We start from the raw sequence: 15418 nt of genomic DNA, 5'->3' as shown, positions 1-15418 counted from the left end.
ACATTTAAAAAGTACTTGGATATGCACTTGACATGCATAAGGCTATGGACCATGAGCTGGAAAGTAGGATTGGATTGGATGGCTACTTTTCAGCCAGTGCAAAACACGGTGGCCTGAATGGCCTCCTTCCTTGTTGTAAATTTCTATGATTCTATCTGAGCATTTGATACCCATGATACTTTTCTCCATTTGATAATGTTCTCTTTTTATAGATTAATTTGAATCTTTAGGGTTCAGGCATATTCATACTTGTTCATTGTTTGGTTTAACTACTGTCACCATACTGCTGATCAACAGGCTTGGTTCTTCAACTTTATTGCCTCAGGTTTCTCCATTCTATCTAACTCATCATGTATTATCAAAGAGTGCAACCAGCTTTTCCCTGCTGAATGTTTGGCTGTTGTCATATGCTATGCTTTCTTGCTACAAATTCTAAGCTGTTACACATGTTAGCCAACTTGTCTAATACTGCATTTATTGTTAGTGGTTATATCAACTCTTTTTATCAATCCTAAATTCTAGAATACTTGTCTACTTGCTGTTCCAGGATTTTGAATTTTAATCTTTGTTATTTGTTTTTATATCCACACACCACATCATATTTTCCTATGACTTGATTTTGTGGCCAGAATACACCAACACCTTTAGTTAGACTTTCTCAATTTTGTACTTAAACTCTGTAAACTGACTGTGATATGATGTTAAATTGAGCTCCAGTGTCTAATTTAAAATTATCAGTTCATGGTTGCCATTTATCTTGAGGTTGACCTGCAGACTGAACAGAATCTCCTGTCTGAATCTCATCCATAAAACAAATCATTCTCAATCTCTCAGGTTACTCTTCCATTGTGTGAACTTTCTTGCATTCTTTTATCTGATCAGGAGTCTTTTGCTTTGGCTTTGCACACTTTTGCAAAATAGTTTTGTTTTTCATACTGCATAGACGCTTGACCATACACTGGGCAGTTTTTCCCTTTACTACACTAACTACCATGATTAGTTAATCAGTTAAATATAATTTTTTCCCCACAACTGTGAAAAGTGACATCTCTGCTCCATTCACATCATTTATAGAACTGACAGCATTACATAGGTTCTTTAATTATGTTTTGCTAGCTTCTGCTGCTATACAAATATCAACGGATTTCTATAACCTGGGTGCCCTTGTTCATGAATCATTCAAAGCTAGTATGCAGGTGCAGCAAGCAATTAGGAAGGCAAATGGTATGTTGGCCCTCATTGCAAGGGGATTTGAGTACAGGAGTAAAGATATTTTGCTGCAATTGTGTAGAGCCTTGGTGAGACCGCACCCGGAGTATTGTGTACAGTTTTGGTCTCCTTACCTAAGGAAGGATATACTTGCCATAGAGGAAGTGCAGTGGAGGTTCACCAGATTAATCCCTGGGATGGCAGGATTGTCTTATAAGGAGAGACTGCAGAAAGTGGGCCTGTATTCTCTAGAGTTTCGAAGAGTGAGAGGTGATCTCATTGAAACTTACAAACTTCTTACAGGGTGTGACAAGGTAGATGTGGATAAGATGTTTCCTTGGCTGGTGAGTCTAGAACCAGGGGACATAGTCTCAGAATAAGGGGCAGGCAACTAAGACTGAGATGAGGAGGAATTTCTTTACTCAGAGGATGGTGAATCTTTGGAATTCTCTACTCCAGAGGGCTGTGGAAGCTCAATCATTGAGCAAGTTGAAGACAGAAATCGATAGATTTCTGGATACTAATGACATCAAGGGATATAGGGATAATGGGGGAAAATGGCATAGAGGGAGATGATCAGCCATGATCTGTTTGAATGATGGAACAGCCTCGATGGGCAGAATGGCTGACTCCTGGTCCAATTTCCTATGTTCCTATAACTCTAAACTCTTGCTTCAGGTATCTGGCTCTTATTTGATCATCTTTATTTTATAACTACAATTCTCTGTTCAATGAGGGAGCCAAACTGAGAAGATTTGTGCCAATAATTAAGGTGTGGATTCTCCAATCTCCTGACATAACTTCAGTGGAAGATCAGTAGAAGCCCCAGGAAATGGTGTTAACACTGTAAATGGTGTTTCTTTGGGGTTTGCACTGATCTTCCACCTAATCTACAGTGGGAGATCTAGAACCTCTGTGGAAATTCTACCCCTTGGTCCTTGTTCACAAGCCTATGGCATACCAATCAATCCTTGTGCTTGAATCTCATATTAAAGGCATATCTTTTGTAAGTAAGATTCTTCTGAGGTGTGAAATATACCTCAAGCTTGGCCATTAATTTCATATTTCATTTACCCTCTTCCACTCCGTAGGTAAATGTAATGTACATCCCTGTTACTTTCTCAGGTATTGCATTTATTAAAGCTTTCCGGTCTGCAGCTTATCTATTTTAACTTGTACGCTAGTTACTGTTGCAGTACTTTGAAGCATTGTTCTAAATGTCTCTATATATCTTGAAAATTTTGTTCTAGTGTGAGATGATATGGGAGCTTTACAGCTTCCATTTCCATCCTAATTCTATCACCAGGTATCTTAGCAATTTGAACAGCAGCTTTTTGGAGACTCTGCAATATCTCAACCTTTATTCAAAATGACTTCTTCCTTCTCTGAGCATGAAGGTAGCGTTTCCATGTCATCACATGCATTGATGTACTGTGCTACAGGTTCACCACCTGCAATTTTCTCTCATGTCATTACAATGTGCGCTTGTGGCATGGGAAGACCCGGAAAATAAATTCTATGATTTACACATATGAAGAGAGATTCCGCATTCCCGCACTTCCAGCAGGAAGCTTAAAGGAGTGCACAGTAGGAAATCAACTGCAAATATCCTGCAATTAATGCTTGCAATTTCTTGCAATCCAGTCCCTGTGCATGCTACTCCTTGCTGTGAAATAAACTGGATAGGGTGAATGGCTTCTTCTAATTCTTACATTGTTATGTTCCTAATATTGAAATAAAATTTGAAAAATGTTGGATGAGTTTATCAAGATGAAGGATATTAACATTGAGGAGTGAAACAATTTACTATTTCAAGCACACAGTGTTAGCATCAAGCAGGTCAGGAATTGCATAGCAACTGCAGAGTAAAACTCACTTAAATCTGCCCAACAATGTGCCTTAGTTCAAACTCACAATTGTAATCTCTATTGCACTAATGTGTTATTTTCACTTCCCAACACTAGCCATACTTTCAGTCTTTTTGAAAGGCCCTCAGATAAGGCCCTCAAATACCAGGAACAAGGAGGTAGAAAAATGCCATTGTCTGGGCAAGTGGGGGTAGAATTTTGCCAATTAGAAATTCTATCTGAAGTTGAGTGGACTCATGATATCCCTGTCCACATATGGGCATGCATATTGTGATGCTATACAAATAAGGAAAATAAGTTGTATACCATATTTCCTATTATTTGTACCTTAGCAATGCTTGGCTTCTGAAAGCCAGTGTTGCAAAGTGCCTCAAGGAGAATTTAAAAGGCTGATTTCCTGAAAGCAATCAATCACTGAAATTGGGCTAATTGGAAAGTGGCAGCACAGAAAACATTTTAAACATGTTGAGCCAGGACTGCTGGTCTACTTAGCTGCGGCAACAAAATTATTTCCCCTATCCAAGGCTGGTGCCCCTTTAGCACCGTAAATGACACGGACATCTGCCTGCAATATGTTAATAACCTTTTACCCTGTAAATGAGCATGGGTCAGTTGTGCAGCCAGTCCAAACAGGCTTTCCCAGGAATTTTTAGGCCAAGGTTCCCGCTCACATATATGCACTTTTTCATTGCACTGAATTGCCTTAGCTAAATCTTTGCATTAACTATGTATACTATTATCCATTTCCTGCAATCAATGATCTTAGCATTTTTAACATACCTGATAAGTTCCACTGTTTCAGAATACATCCTATATGGAGATTTGGCTTCAAGGGGTCCATGCTCCATTGCATTGCCACACTCAATAAAAGATAATGCTGCATCTATATAATTCACTGCCTTTCCGAATTTTTCCACCTAAACAAAACACAAAAATAACCTCAGCATTGAAATGTTCTCATGAGGACATATTAAATTGTATCACCTTTCAAAAAGTTAATATATTAAAATCATAATACAAAACCACACTTACCACAGCATCAGCTTTGTGCTTCATTCTCTTTGCCTCTTGCATGTAGTATTCTGCATTGTGTTGCCTACAGAGATAAAAATCAAAAAGTTCCAAACTGGTGAATATTTACAAGGTAGATTAACCTCAAAAATTGTATAAATCAACTGAAAATTGCTAGAGGTTACATTGTGTGTACAGTGTTGATTGCCCTTTTAAGTGCTTAACACTTAAAAGAATTATAATGTAACTTTTTCAAAATGCCTTACTCACATGTCATCAAATACAAGCATAGGTCTCCTAAAATCTTGTTGCTCCTCTGATGCTGAAGACCAAGAACTTGCTTGAGGTGGTTGAGATAATTGATTATTACAAAAACGATTGCTTTCTGAGTTAATGTGGTGCTCTTTCTGCATCATAAATACAGCAAAATAATTTTAGTAGTCTATTACAAAAGAGATCAGAATAAAGAACATGTTAATAATATTCTTCATAAAACCTGTTTATAAAGGTTTGGACATTATGACAGACCATAGCTACAATGTACTAATTAGCAGCTAATCAAACACTGCATGTACAGTAAATAGGGACAGATTCACTGTAAAAAATTTTGCAGACCTAAGAAGTTGCTTCTAACTATGTTAGTGATTTCTGTAAGTTTGATTCCATGTGTCTTCCAATATTATTATCTGCAAAACATAATTGTTAACGGTACTGCACAAGAAGTGAAAGAGTACAATATTCAGTACTGGCAGGATCTCTGACAGCTGTGAGTCAGAGCCAGCAAGAGTCTTGAGAAGAAATGAGTCACAGAATAATTAGTGGCATTAGCCTTGAGAGGGAATGAATCGCTTAATACAGAGGGAAAAGCTGCCCTCCAACTCTTGGATTACATATGTGGATTTGTATTGGCAGATATTAAGGAAGAAACTGCATAGTTCCCCCCTTCCAGTTGGTGGAAAATGGCTGGCGCAGAGTAACCTGTGAAGTGAGAAAATGTGATGGAACTGGAAAGGAACAATAACATTTTAAAAAATCTGCATAATATTATCCTTGCTTCCTCAGAACAGCACAAACTGTCCTTCACATAATTCTCAAAGGGTCACAGATCCTTTCACAATTAATTATTAATAAGCCTGTTAGTAGCCATTAAAATAGCTCCTGGATTGATTCAGGTGGTAATGGCAGCACAACGCTGAGTGATTTGGACCAGAGGTCCTAGGCTCGATTCTTGGAGTGTGCTGCAATAGCCATTTTGCAGGTGTGGAAGTTGTAGTAGTACAGTTGGCCTCAGGTTATCTAGGCTAAGGAGGAAAAAAAAATCAACAATGCTCCTGATTACTGTTCCCCATGCTGCATGGGTATGTCAAAGGTGGGTGATGACAGGAACAGGTTGGTCTATATTGCCACTGACCGTTGAACATCCTGCCAACATTTTATCTGATTTCCATAATAAGAACAGCCACTTGAATGAAGTTGTTACAGCCACGTGGTGTGATGTGGATAGTTCCCACTGTTCAATTCCCCACCTGACCACAGCAAGTGAATTTGTATTGAGAGTTTATCCCCTTTGTGTTTTATTTTTCAAATAAACAGAGACCGACATGCTTTCTTGTAGGTTTTTAAAAACAGAAAGTCAATTGTTTATTGATCAATATGCCTTATCCCAAAATTGTCGCAACTGCATTCACTCACGCATCCACTCACGCAGCGTACACACACACACACACACACACACACACACACACACACACACACACACACACACACACACACACACACACACACACACACACACACACAGAAACAGATAGAGAAGGGAAAGAGGTAGGTGGGTTTTTGTGGAGGAATAGGGTTACGATAAACCTGTTGAATTCTCTTGAGACTCAAAGTCCAGACAGTTGCAGGCCTGCAATGATTGTAGATTTCTCTCTTGATTGAAGACTCTGTTGAAGTTGGTGGGTCATTCCTAGCTCTCTCTCTGCTGTATGGTGCAGATGTTGGATTTTTCCAGCAGCGCATGTGCTTTCTGGCATGCTGGAATGACAGCAATTACAAGTAGCTTCACCTTCTGGGTCAGTTTCTCTCTCTCTCTCTGGCTGTCTTTTTTAAAGGTAGAACTGCCACTTCTCACCTCCTGTTAGGAGACATTCTGGTTTCTGTCCCATGGTGATCGCTCAATGGCCCAGGACATGGCTACTTCATACCTCCTTTGTTTTAGAAGAAGACATTGAATTCTGGAATGTTTCTATGATAGGTGTGTGAAGGGTTTCATTATCACCTTTTGACTTTGAAGATTTGTGTGTGTATGTGTATAGAAAATTATACAATTTCAACATTTACCATGTTAAAAAGCAAATGAAATGTAGGTATTTTTATTTGCTCTAAGGATAGGGGTATCACGTGGCAAGGCAGTGTTTAAGTCTGATGACCAGGTGCCCTAATGACATTTAATGTCAACCATGCATTGTCAGACTGGAGACTGATGTCGATAGACCGGATGACATGATTCTTTCCCGGATGGACATTATTGAACTAGTAGGGTTTGACAACAAATATAATTTCATAGCAGTTTTCTAGTGCTCTCTCACAAGTTACCAGATATGGTGAGTTCCATTTCAGAACATGTCATGGTGAGCTTTGAACTCTCGACTTCTGGGTGGACAGTCCACTCAGATACTGTACACTTCTTGAGAATAACTTCTTTGGGTGGCACAGTTGCGCAGTGGTTAGCACCGCAGCCTCACAGCTCCAGCGACCTGGGTTCAATTCTGGGTACTGCCTGTGTGGAGTTTGTAAGTTCTCCCTGAATCTGCGTGGGTTTTCGACGGGTACTCCAGTTTCCTCCCACCACCAAAGACTTGCAGGTTGATAGGTAAATTGGCCATTATAAATTGCCCCTAGTATAGGTAGGTGGTAGGGGAATATAGGAACAGGTGGGGATGTGGTAGTAATATGGGATTAGTGTAGGATTAGTATAAATGGGTGGTTGTTGGTCGGCACAGACTCGGTGGGCCGAAGGGCCTGTTTCAGTGCTGTATCTCTAAATAAATAAATAAAATAAATTTGTCCTTTGTCTTTATTTGAATATACAAAAGGTTAATCCCCTTTGCTTTGGTGGCCATTTTGGACCATTGTTCACTTTAAAAAAATATAGGTTCATTTTTTAAAGACAAAGTCTGTTTTATCATAACTCTTCAGAGTTACTCCGTGAATGTTGTATCATCGCACATCTGATGTACATGGCAAGGTCATGAAGGCTGCTTGGCTCCCATGAAACCAAACTCCAAAAGCAGTCAATACCTTCTGAAGAGGAGAGAAAAAATATCTTTGAAAATTACACATTGTTAACTTTTTAATCTCTTGATGAGTTAACAGTGTGAATGTATGAGAACCAAATATTCAATGTGTTATAAAAACAAGAAATGCTGGAAATACTCAGCAGGTCTGGCAGCATCTGTGAAGAGAGAAGCAGAGTTAACGTTTCAGATCAGTGACCCTTCTTCAGAACTGGCAAATATTAGAAATGTAAAAGGTTATAAGCAAGTATAGTGGGGGTGGGGCAAGAGATAACAAAGGAGAAGGTGTAGATAGGACAAGGTCACAGAATAGCTGACCAGAAGGTCTTGGAGCAAAGGCAAACAATATGTTAATGATGTGTTGAAAGACAAAGCATTAGTACAGATAGGGTGTTAACGGATTGAAAATTGAACAGCCGCAAGTACAAACATGAAAAACCTTCTCCTTTGTTATCTCTTGCCCCACCCCCGCTTTACTAGCTTATAACCTTTTACATTTCTAATATTTGCCAGTTCTGAAGAAGGGTCACTGACCTGAAACATTAACTCTGCTTCTCTCTTCACAGATGCTGCCAGACCTGCTGAGTATTTCCAGAATTTCTTGTTTGTGTTTCAGATTTCCATCATCGGCAGTGTTTTGCTTTTATTTTAGTATTCAGTGTGTTCCCTAGTTCTACAACACACCACCTGTGGTCTTTTGTGTTGGAAAGACAGGAAGAATCAGGCCAGGATTTTATGTGGCGATCCAAAGAGCGGCTGCTGGGACTGGATAGTGGGTGCTGCTGGCACTTGCGACCCAATCCCTGATTGCACCACTATCTTGCACCATCTGGCTAATAAACCGCTGGCAGGCGAGGGGGGTGGGGTGCGGAGGCTAACCATGGCAGCCAATTGTGCACCACAAGCTCCCACAAACAGAAATGTGATAATGATCAGATATTTTGTTTTTGTGATGTTAATTAAGGGATAAATATTGGCCAGGAGACTGGGGATTTGAATTAGTGCCACTTATGTCCACCTGAGAGGGTAGAGAGGGCCTCAGTTTAATGTCTCATCTCAAAGACAGCACCTCCAACAGTGTGGCATTCCCTCAATACTGCACTCTAATGTTAGCCATGATTTTTGTGCTCAAGCCTTGGAGTGGGATTTGAACCCAAAGCCTTCAAACTCCGACCACCTCCCAAGCACTAATACCTATAAAACCATCCCCACAAATCAAACAGGCTGCCAGTGAACCTGTAGCAAGAAAACTAGTTCCAGGCTTTCAGAAATCCAAGCAGGCCTTGAGTTTGTGATCACTAAGGAAGTACAGATTTTATTACCATTAGAGGCAGAACTCCCCACTGCCAAGATGGGCCTGGACAATGAAGGATCAGATTCTGGGTCACTGGAAATGGTTTGGGGACAGGACTGAACTGTACACCTGAGCAGAGTAAGGACCCTTTTTTAATAAACACAAGTTGTCATTTATTCAGTTAAATGTATGATGGCTAATTAAATCTGCGTGCCAGTTACAAATATTCGGAAAGGCCACGGCAAAGCGTGTACAAATGGCTGACTCTGGTTGATAAATGGAGTTATTAGAAGATAGTTAAACCAATAGAATCTTCACAGGAAATGATAAGGTAGACCAGTTAGCTCCCATAGTTGGAAAACATTACAAGAGAAGGGGAAAAGGACTATATTTATAAAAATCAATAAGTAAGTAACTTACTTAGCATTAATGTAGATTCTGGGGGTTTGGACAAAAGCTCATTGACCCTGCTTTTCTCTCTACAGATGCTGCCTGACCTGCTGAGTGTTTCCAGAATTTTCTTTATTAACTTCATAATTCCAGCATCTGCAGTATTTTGCCTGCTGCCATCAATTTTTTACATTTGAAATTAATCAGGCAGGCTCCACTTTTTGACCACCAGTCTGCTTCTGACACCAAACAAATGGCCAAATCCAGTCAAAGAGTGAAACAAACATAACCAAATACACCTCGTCACAAATAGAGATTAGTAAAAATGTTTCAGTATTGTTGTCAAATATATACTGTATGATTAATCATGTGGGTAAAAAATGTATCATAATGCTCTTGGTTGTTTTGCCCATTCAAATGGATACACTATTGAAAGAAAGCAATTAACTTGTTTCATTGAGCTGCCAGTATATCTGGAATTTTGAAGTGTAATTTTTGAAATGCTGATATTTCTCTCTATATCTGCTATACCTCATCTAAAACAGACCATTACACAACAGAGGACAAGCAAATCAACCAAGAGGTTTGCTGCTTTCTGCCTTTTTTTTTACTTAAGTAAATAATAATAATTACAAAGTCATTTTTAAGCTGTGAAGAACCAGTGCAGACCTTGCAATGAATCACCATGTCCCAACACAGACAATAATTACAGTGCTGTTATAGAATGCAATGAATTGGCTAATAACATAACCAAAGAAAACTGAACAAATAAAGTTTTCTGTTACAGACTAACTTAATTTGGTCATTCCTTTTTTCTCCTTGTGGTCTAACAGTGGTTCTGGTTCCAACCACATGCTTGTGCAACAGCTGCTGATTGCAACAAAACTGAAATTTATCAGTTCTGCAAAGAAATGTTTTATTTAGTCAACTGAGTATGAAAAAGATTCATTATGCACATGTGATAAATACCATCAAACTTCAAATAATACATTCACCAGGAAATATCTTAGAAGTTCTCCCAAATTGCTGCCATAACTTCGGTGGAAAATTAGTGGATACTCCATTTACCCCTTGTCTGAGGTTTACACTGAAGTTACAGAGGCCGATTGGGAAAACCCCTCTGGAAATTGCTGATGATTGTCTTTGCAGCTTTCAGGAAGCTGATACTTACAACGTACATTATAATCAGATTGATAAATGCAAACTGAGTGACATAGTAAAGAATAATAGGTTCAAGAAACTGCTATCTCCCTAGGCCAAGCAACTCAAGTTTACAGCTTATGCAGTGATGCTGAAAATAATTTTAATCTTATGACAACAAAGGTGCTCAAGTATCAGTAATAGGTTTAATTCTGTAATATTAACCCTACGCTACTAAAATAAATCTGCAAGTCAAATGCTGGTCTTAATACCAGATGATTTTATTAATGACAACAGGTTCCCCAATAGTAAGTGGGGAGGGGGGAGGGGGGTTCACAGTAGGTGTGGCCTAGACTTTCCTTGTGCAGCTTGGAGGAGGTGTTAGTGTAAACATTTTCAGTACAGCAATTTCCAGGTGCATATCATTTTAAGGACTCATAAGGAGTAAGCATTCTTTCCCTTATTTTAGGTATGTGCATTCACAGAACAGAGCTGCAATGTGTAGATCTATCACTACGTCACTAAAAATCAATCTAAATTTGTCCAGTGGTCTCATAACACAATTAGACTTTAAACATCAGATTTATTTCCATTCTACTTTTCCTGTATATCTTCCAGTTCATGTTCAAATGTCAGTAGATGAGGGAAAACTATGAAATTTTCCATATTTTTTAATGTGTCTGAAATCCTGTGCATACAGAACACTTAGCTTCTCTAATTCTCTCACTCCTGCTTCATTCTTTGTCATTGTGAGCAGTATGGATGTACTATAGCAAAATGGGCAATAACATTTCTCATTTATTTATTTTGTCAGAGAATCTTGGCAATCAGTTTCATGGCTTCCAAAGTGTATTAGAAATCCCGTAATTGAATTACATAAAATTTACAGCATAGAAGAAGGACATTTGAGTCAACTGGTCATTGTGAGTTTTTTTTTGTCCACATGAGCCTTTTCCCATCCTACTTAAGCTAACCCTGTCAGCAATTCCATCTATTCCTTTTGCCTTACGTATTTATTGTAGTATAAGGATGTAAAGGGCTAATACTGAAAATGGTGAGAGAGACTCTCCCACTGTACGAGTGATGATGTAACAGTCAAATGAGATAGGCTTGAGAAGAAGAAGGTATAGCAGCACAAAGGATGATACCTTAGGTGGCTTGCGGAGAGTGTATATAGAAACTGTAAATAATAGAGCTGTTAGTTAACCTTTACTGGAGTCTAAGACTTTCTCTAGAATGCCCTACAACACTACTAATACAAATACAACTAAACCCAATGCTTATATAGCTTCCTCTATAATGCAACTATGAATTCCTTCTCTTATATGTGTATCCTGATCTACAGGAATTTCTACAGCTATGGTAGCAATATCTGGTTTACTTTCCCACATTATAATCTCCACTCTCTCCTCTACCACAACAAATACTAGCTTGGTGTGTAACATCTCAAATGGAATAAATGGAAAAGCACTATTTGTGTGACTCTATTAAAGATTTGTTTCACATGCTGTGCCACTATACCTTTAACTAAATCACAACCATTCTACCCTGCCAATGCTATATGAATACCTTGGGTAACTTGGTCTAAATCTATCAACAGATTTTGTAATAAATTAAAGGCTGTTGGAGAGTCTTTAAAATAATAAAGCAAAATGTATAATGCCCAGAATTTCCATTATTACATGTTGTACAGAGTTTGAATGTTATATTTACTTACACTTGAGTCTTTAGTGCAATGCTGTGATTTAGTCTCAGATTTCCAATGTTTTAAGGAAGAGAAGGTTGATGAGGAGCTGTTTGGTAAAACAGTGTCATTGCTTCCTCCAGTGGTAATGTTATTTTCAATGGGGTACTTCTGATCTGAAATGTCGGATAACGGTGAAAGTGGAGGTTGAAGTATTTTCTCTCTGTCATTTGTTTGCTTGGATAATCTACATTAAGATAATGACAATAGAAAAAAATATTGGAATTATAAGGTAACAACAACATTAAAGAACTATTGGCATTTTTCATGTACGTTTAGTTTCTGATTATTATAAAGTAAATATTAAGGGTAAGAATTCCACTGGGGGTACAGGGTGTCGTGCACAGCTGCTGTCATTTGTATAAAAGATACACTGCCAGCATGATTGGGCCATGCTCTGATAGCAGTAAGGCCAGGGAGGGAAGGCATGGGAAATCTACACCATGCTCTACGACGGTGCACTGTGAGAGTGGCAGCCTTCCGACATGCAAGAGCTGCTGCACAGCTCCCGTGATATTACGCACGGGGTCTGATTTAAATAGATGGGGCAGAACAGCCACCCCCGATGACATAGAAGGGGTGGCCACCGCGTCCCTGATAATGGCGTCCGACGCCATTGTGCAGACACCATTTTTAAAGGAGTTCAAGCCCTGACAGCTGATTTAAAATTTTAAAGGGACCAGCACTTTAAATGTCAATAAAAACATTAACTTCAACATAAAAGTGCTACTTTCACCCCCCACAATGATCACAAAATAAATTTATTTCCCTCTCTGCCCCGAAAAACCACTTTTAACAGTCCCGACCTTTAAACCCCAAACTTTGCACACTTAACCCTTCAACTCCTTCCCATCATCCCCACAGCTAATAAAAATGTTTTCCCGACTCCTCCACCCCGCCCCCCACCCCGAAAATGTTATTCCTCCTGCCTCCCCACCAGGTTCTTGCCTCGGAACACAGTGTGGAGTTCTGAAGGTGCGCAAGCTGCATTCGGCAGCAGTAAAATCGGCGTGGGACGGCTGCCGCCTGCAGGTAAGTTTATTTATATATCATTTAGGTTGATTTAAATATGCAGATGAAGGGTCTGCTGCCAGGCGGCGGGAGGGCCGCACTGAGGTTCCCCCACCGCCAGTAATATGCCATGGGCCCTTCTCGACGTCGAGGGTTGAGGCGGGCCTCTCCCCGCAGAATTTGACAGGCCCCCGCCGCGATCCATGGCATCAAGGCGCTGGGAAAATTCAGCCCGTGAGGTAAGGGACAGTTACCATTTTTGGTTGTGAGGAGCAACTTCCCCACAGGTGAATGCAGTTTCTGTTGTGTTACGAGCAGGAGAGAAAGAGGTCTAGGGTTCCCTTTCAGCCTTCACCTGGTCTTACTGTAACAGAGTTTAATTTTGAACACACCGTGTTTTTAGCACCCCCTTGGTGAATCCTTGTTCACCGCTTTCCAATTATGAGACAAAGAAACCAGCACAACAGATTTTCTCAGGCTTAAAGAAGAAAAGTGAAATTTTATTAAACTTAAACTTAAAGTCTAATTCGGTTAATGCCTACAGATACATGATGCGCCCACACTAGCATGCACATGTGATACACACAAGCAGATAGAGACAGAAAGAAAACAGAAGAAATAAGGCGGAAAAGTTTGAGGCAATATCTGAGGAGGTTTTTTGTTACAGGTCTTCAAGCTCACTGTAGGGTCCTTCACCATAGGTAGATCTTGATTTTCGTTGCAGCCCAGTATTCTTCTTAAACCTTGTTAGCTGTAGGAGACTTTTCTCTCATGGGGTTCATGTGTCTTCAGTGGATTCAGAAGCTGGTGAGAAAGAGATGGGAGCAGGCCGTAGAACTGTGGCACGCCAGCCAGGAAAGGTCTTTTCAATTCAGAAGCAACGAGCTTTCTGCCTCAACTGTTTGTACAAATTCAAAAAACTCAGGTTGCCCAGCAGGTTAGTCATGTGACTAGCTGGTTTGACCACGTCCGTTTGTGTACTTGGCCATCTTCGCAGTCAACCTGGAATGCAAGCTCCCCTCCTTCAATGTCTGGTGATCAAAAGTCCATTGTGGGTTGAATGTCACGGAATGGTTGCTTTGTCCTTTCCAAGTACTGTCTGTTAATATGCAAATGTACTTTTTTCCAGCAGTCCTTGTAACAGGCCTTCTCTTCCCAGCAACAATTTGAAATTTTATATCCATGTGGTGAAATTAATATGCCTCATTCTTGGCAGGTGGGGGCCTACATGAAACCTCCACACCCAGGGGAATGAAATGCAATTTGAGAAAATCGCATTTAATTAAAAGGCTTGAGAGAAAATATAAGATACAGAAAATAACATGCATTTCTCTCAATTTCCATTCATTCATAAATTCTAAAGCTTATTAAAATTGTCTGTCTTTTCTTGGTGCCAGGGCTACTTTAATTGCCCCCTTTTGGCATCCCAGTAAACATGTGGTTCTTTGGGGAAGTTTTTCTTCAGTTCACCTATTTCCATTACTGCCTAGGGCCTTTGTTCCTGCTGTGGTCTGGCAAGGGGTGGGGGTGGGGGGGAAGGGTTAGATTTAATTAACCCTATGTTGGAGATTTTTTTCCCCAAAAGAGTCAGTAATGGGCAGGTCTATCCTGAACTCTCTTTCAGTGCTTTGCTGAGTCATGCAAAGGCTTTTGACTTCAGGGGATGGGTGGGGGTTCCCATTTTCTCCGACTGTGAGGGAGGGTTCTTTGCTAATCTCCCCTTTTTTCTCTGGGACACTCCTGCCTGCAGGTATTTGTGCAGCCTCTACTGCAGTCCCCTGCGGCACTTCGACTAATTGGGGCATCACCCTCACGGTTTCTCTGCCCCGAGATGTCTTTCTTTGTCTCTGCAGGTTCCTGTAAATGCTGGTGGGGTGCTTCTAGTCTCTGCATTTACGTAGGAGGATGTGAGGTCTAACTTTTCACATTTTTGGGGATGGCTGACTGGATAGTAGGGGTTTTAATCTGATATTCCTCCCGGACTTCCTTTAATCTGCCCTCTTGATCACTTTTTCCCCTTCCCTGTCTAACCGTTTGCCAGCCTTGTGCTTGCCTGTTCCTTTTTATTCTCAGTGGGGGTCCCTTACAGTTCATTAGCCCTCTGCTGGAGGGTCCTCCTAACACGGTACAGGACTTAGGGGTGCAGGTTTCACTGTAGGTTGGGGTGTCCCCTCAACCTGGCACATGTGGCAATCTTGCAGTATTCCACCACATTTATGTGCACTTTTGGCCAGTCAAACTGTTGTCTAATGCGGGCTTTCATCTTTCAAATACCGGTGTATACAGCCACTGTAGTCTCATGGGCCCTTCTTAATATTTTTCTCCAGTATCCTGTGGCACCACTAACTGGTGAACCACTGTCCAATCCTTGCTCTCACGTCAGTGAGGAGAACTCCATTTCCTCATCAGTACCTCATTCTTTAAATATTAGCAATCAGGGACTCCCTCTCCTTCA

At 40.3% G+C, this 15418-nt stretch overlaps 1 protein-coding gene across 1 annotated transcript in view; it reads right to left on the bottom strand.

The window, feature by feature from the left end:
* The window catches only part of aff3 (AF4/FMR2 family, member 3), a 248585-nt gene that overhangs the window by 59926 nt on the left and 173241 nt on the right, over positions 1-15418 (bottom strand). The window contains exons 7-10 of the mRNA XM_068034420.1: positions 11926-12139; positions 4359-4495; positions 4110-4173; positions 3858-3994 (exon numbers count right to left, since the gene is read on the bottom strand). Of these exons, the coding sequence (XP_067890521.1) occupies positions 3858-3994; positions 4110-4173; positions 4359-4495; positions 11926-12139 (552 nt within the window). The remainder of the gene's footprint in view (positions 1-3857; positions 3995-4109; positions 4174-4358; positions 4496-11925; positions 12140-15418) is intronic.

This window comes from Heterodontus francisci, chromosome 6 (assembly GCF_036365525.1).
Source record: "Heterodontus francisci isolate sHetFra1 chromosome 6, sHetFra1.hap1, whole genome shotgun sequence".
In the NCBI taxonomy this organism is placed as follows: Eukaryota; Metazoa; Chordata; class Chondrichthyes; order Heterodontiformes; family Heterodontidae; genus Heterodontus; species Heterodontus francisci.
This window is presented reverse-complemented; position numbering and strand designations above follow the sequence as displayed.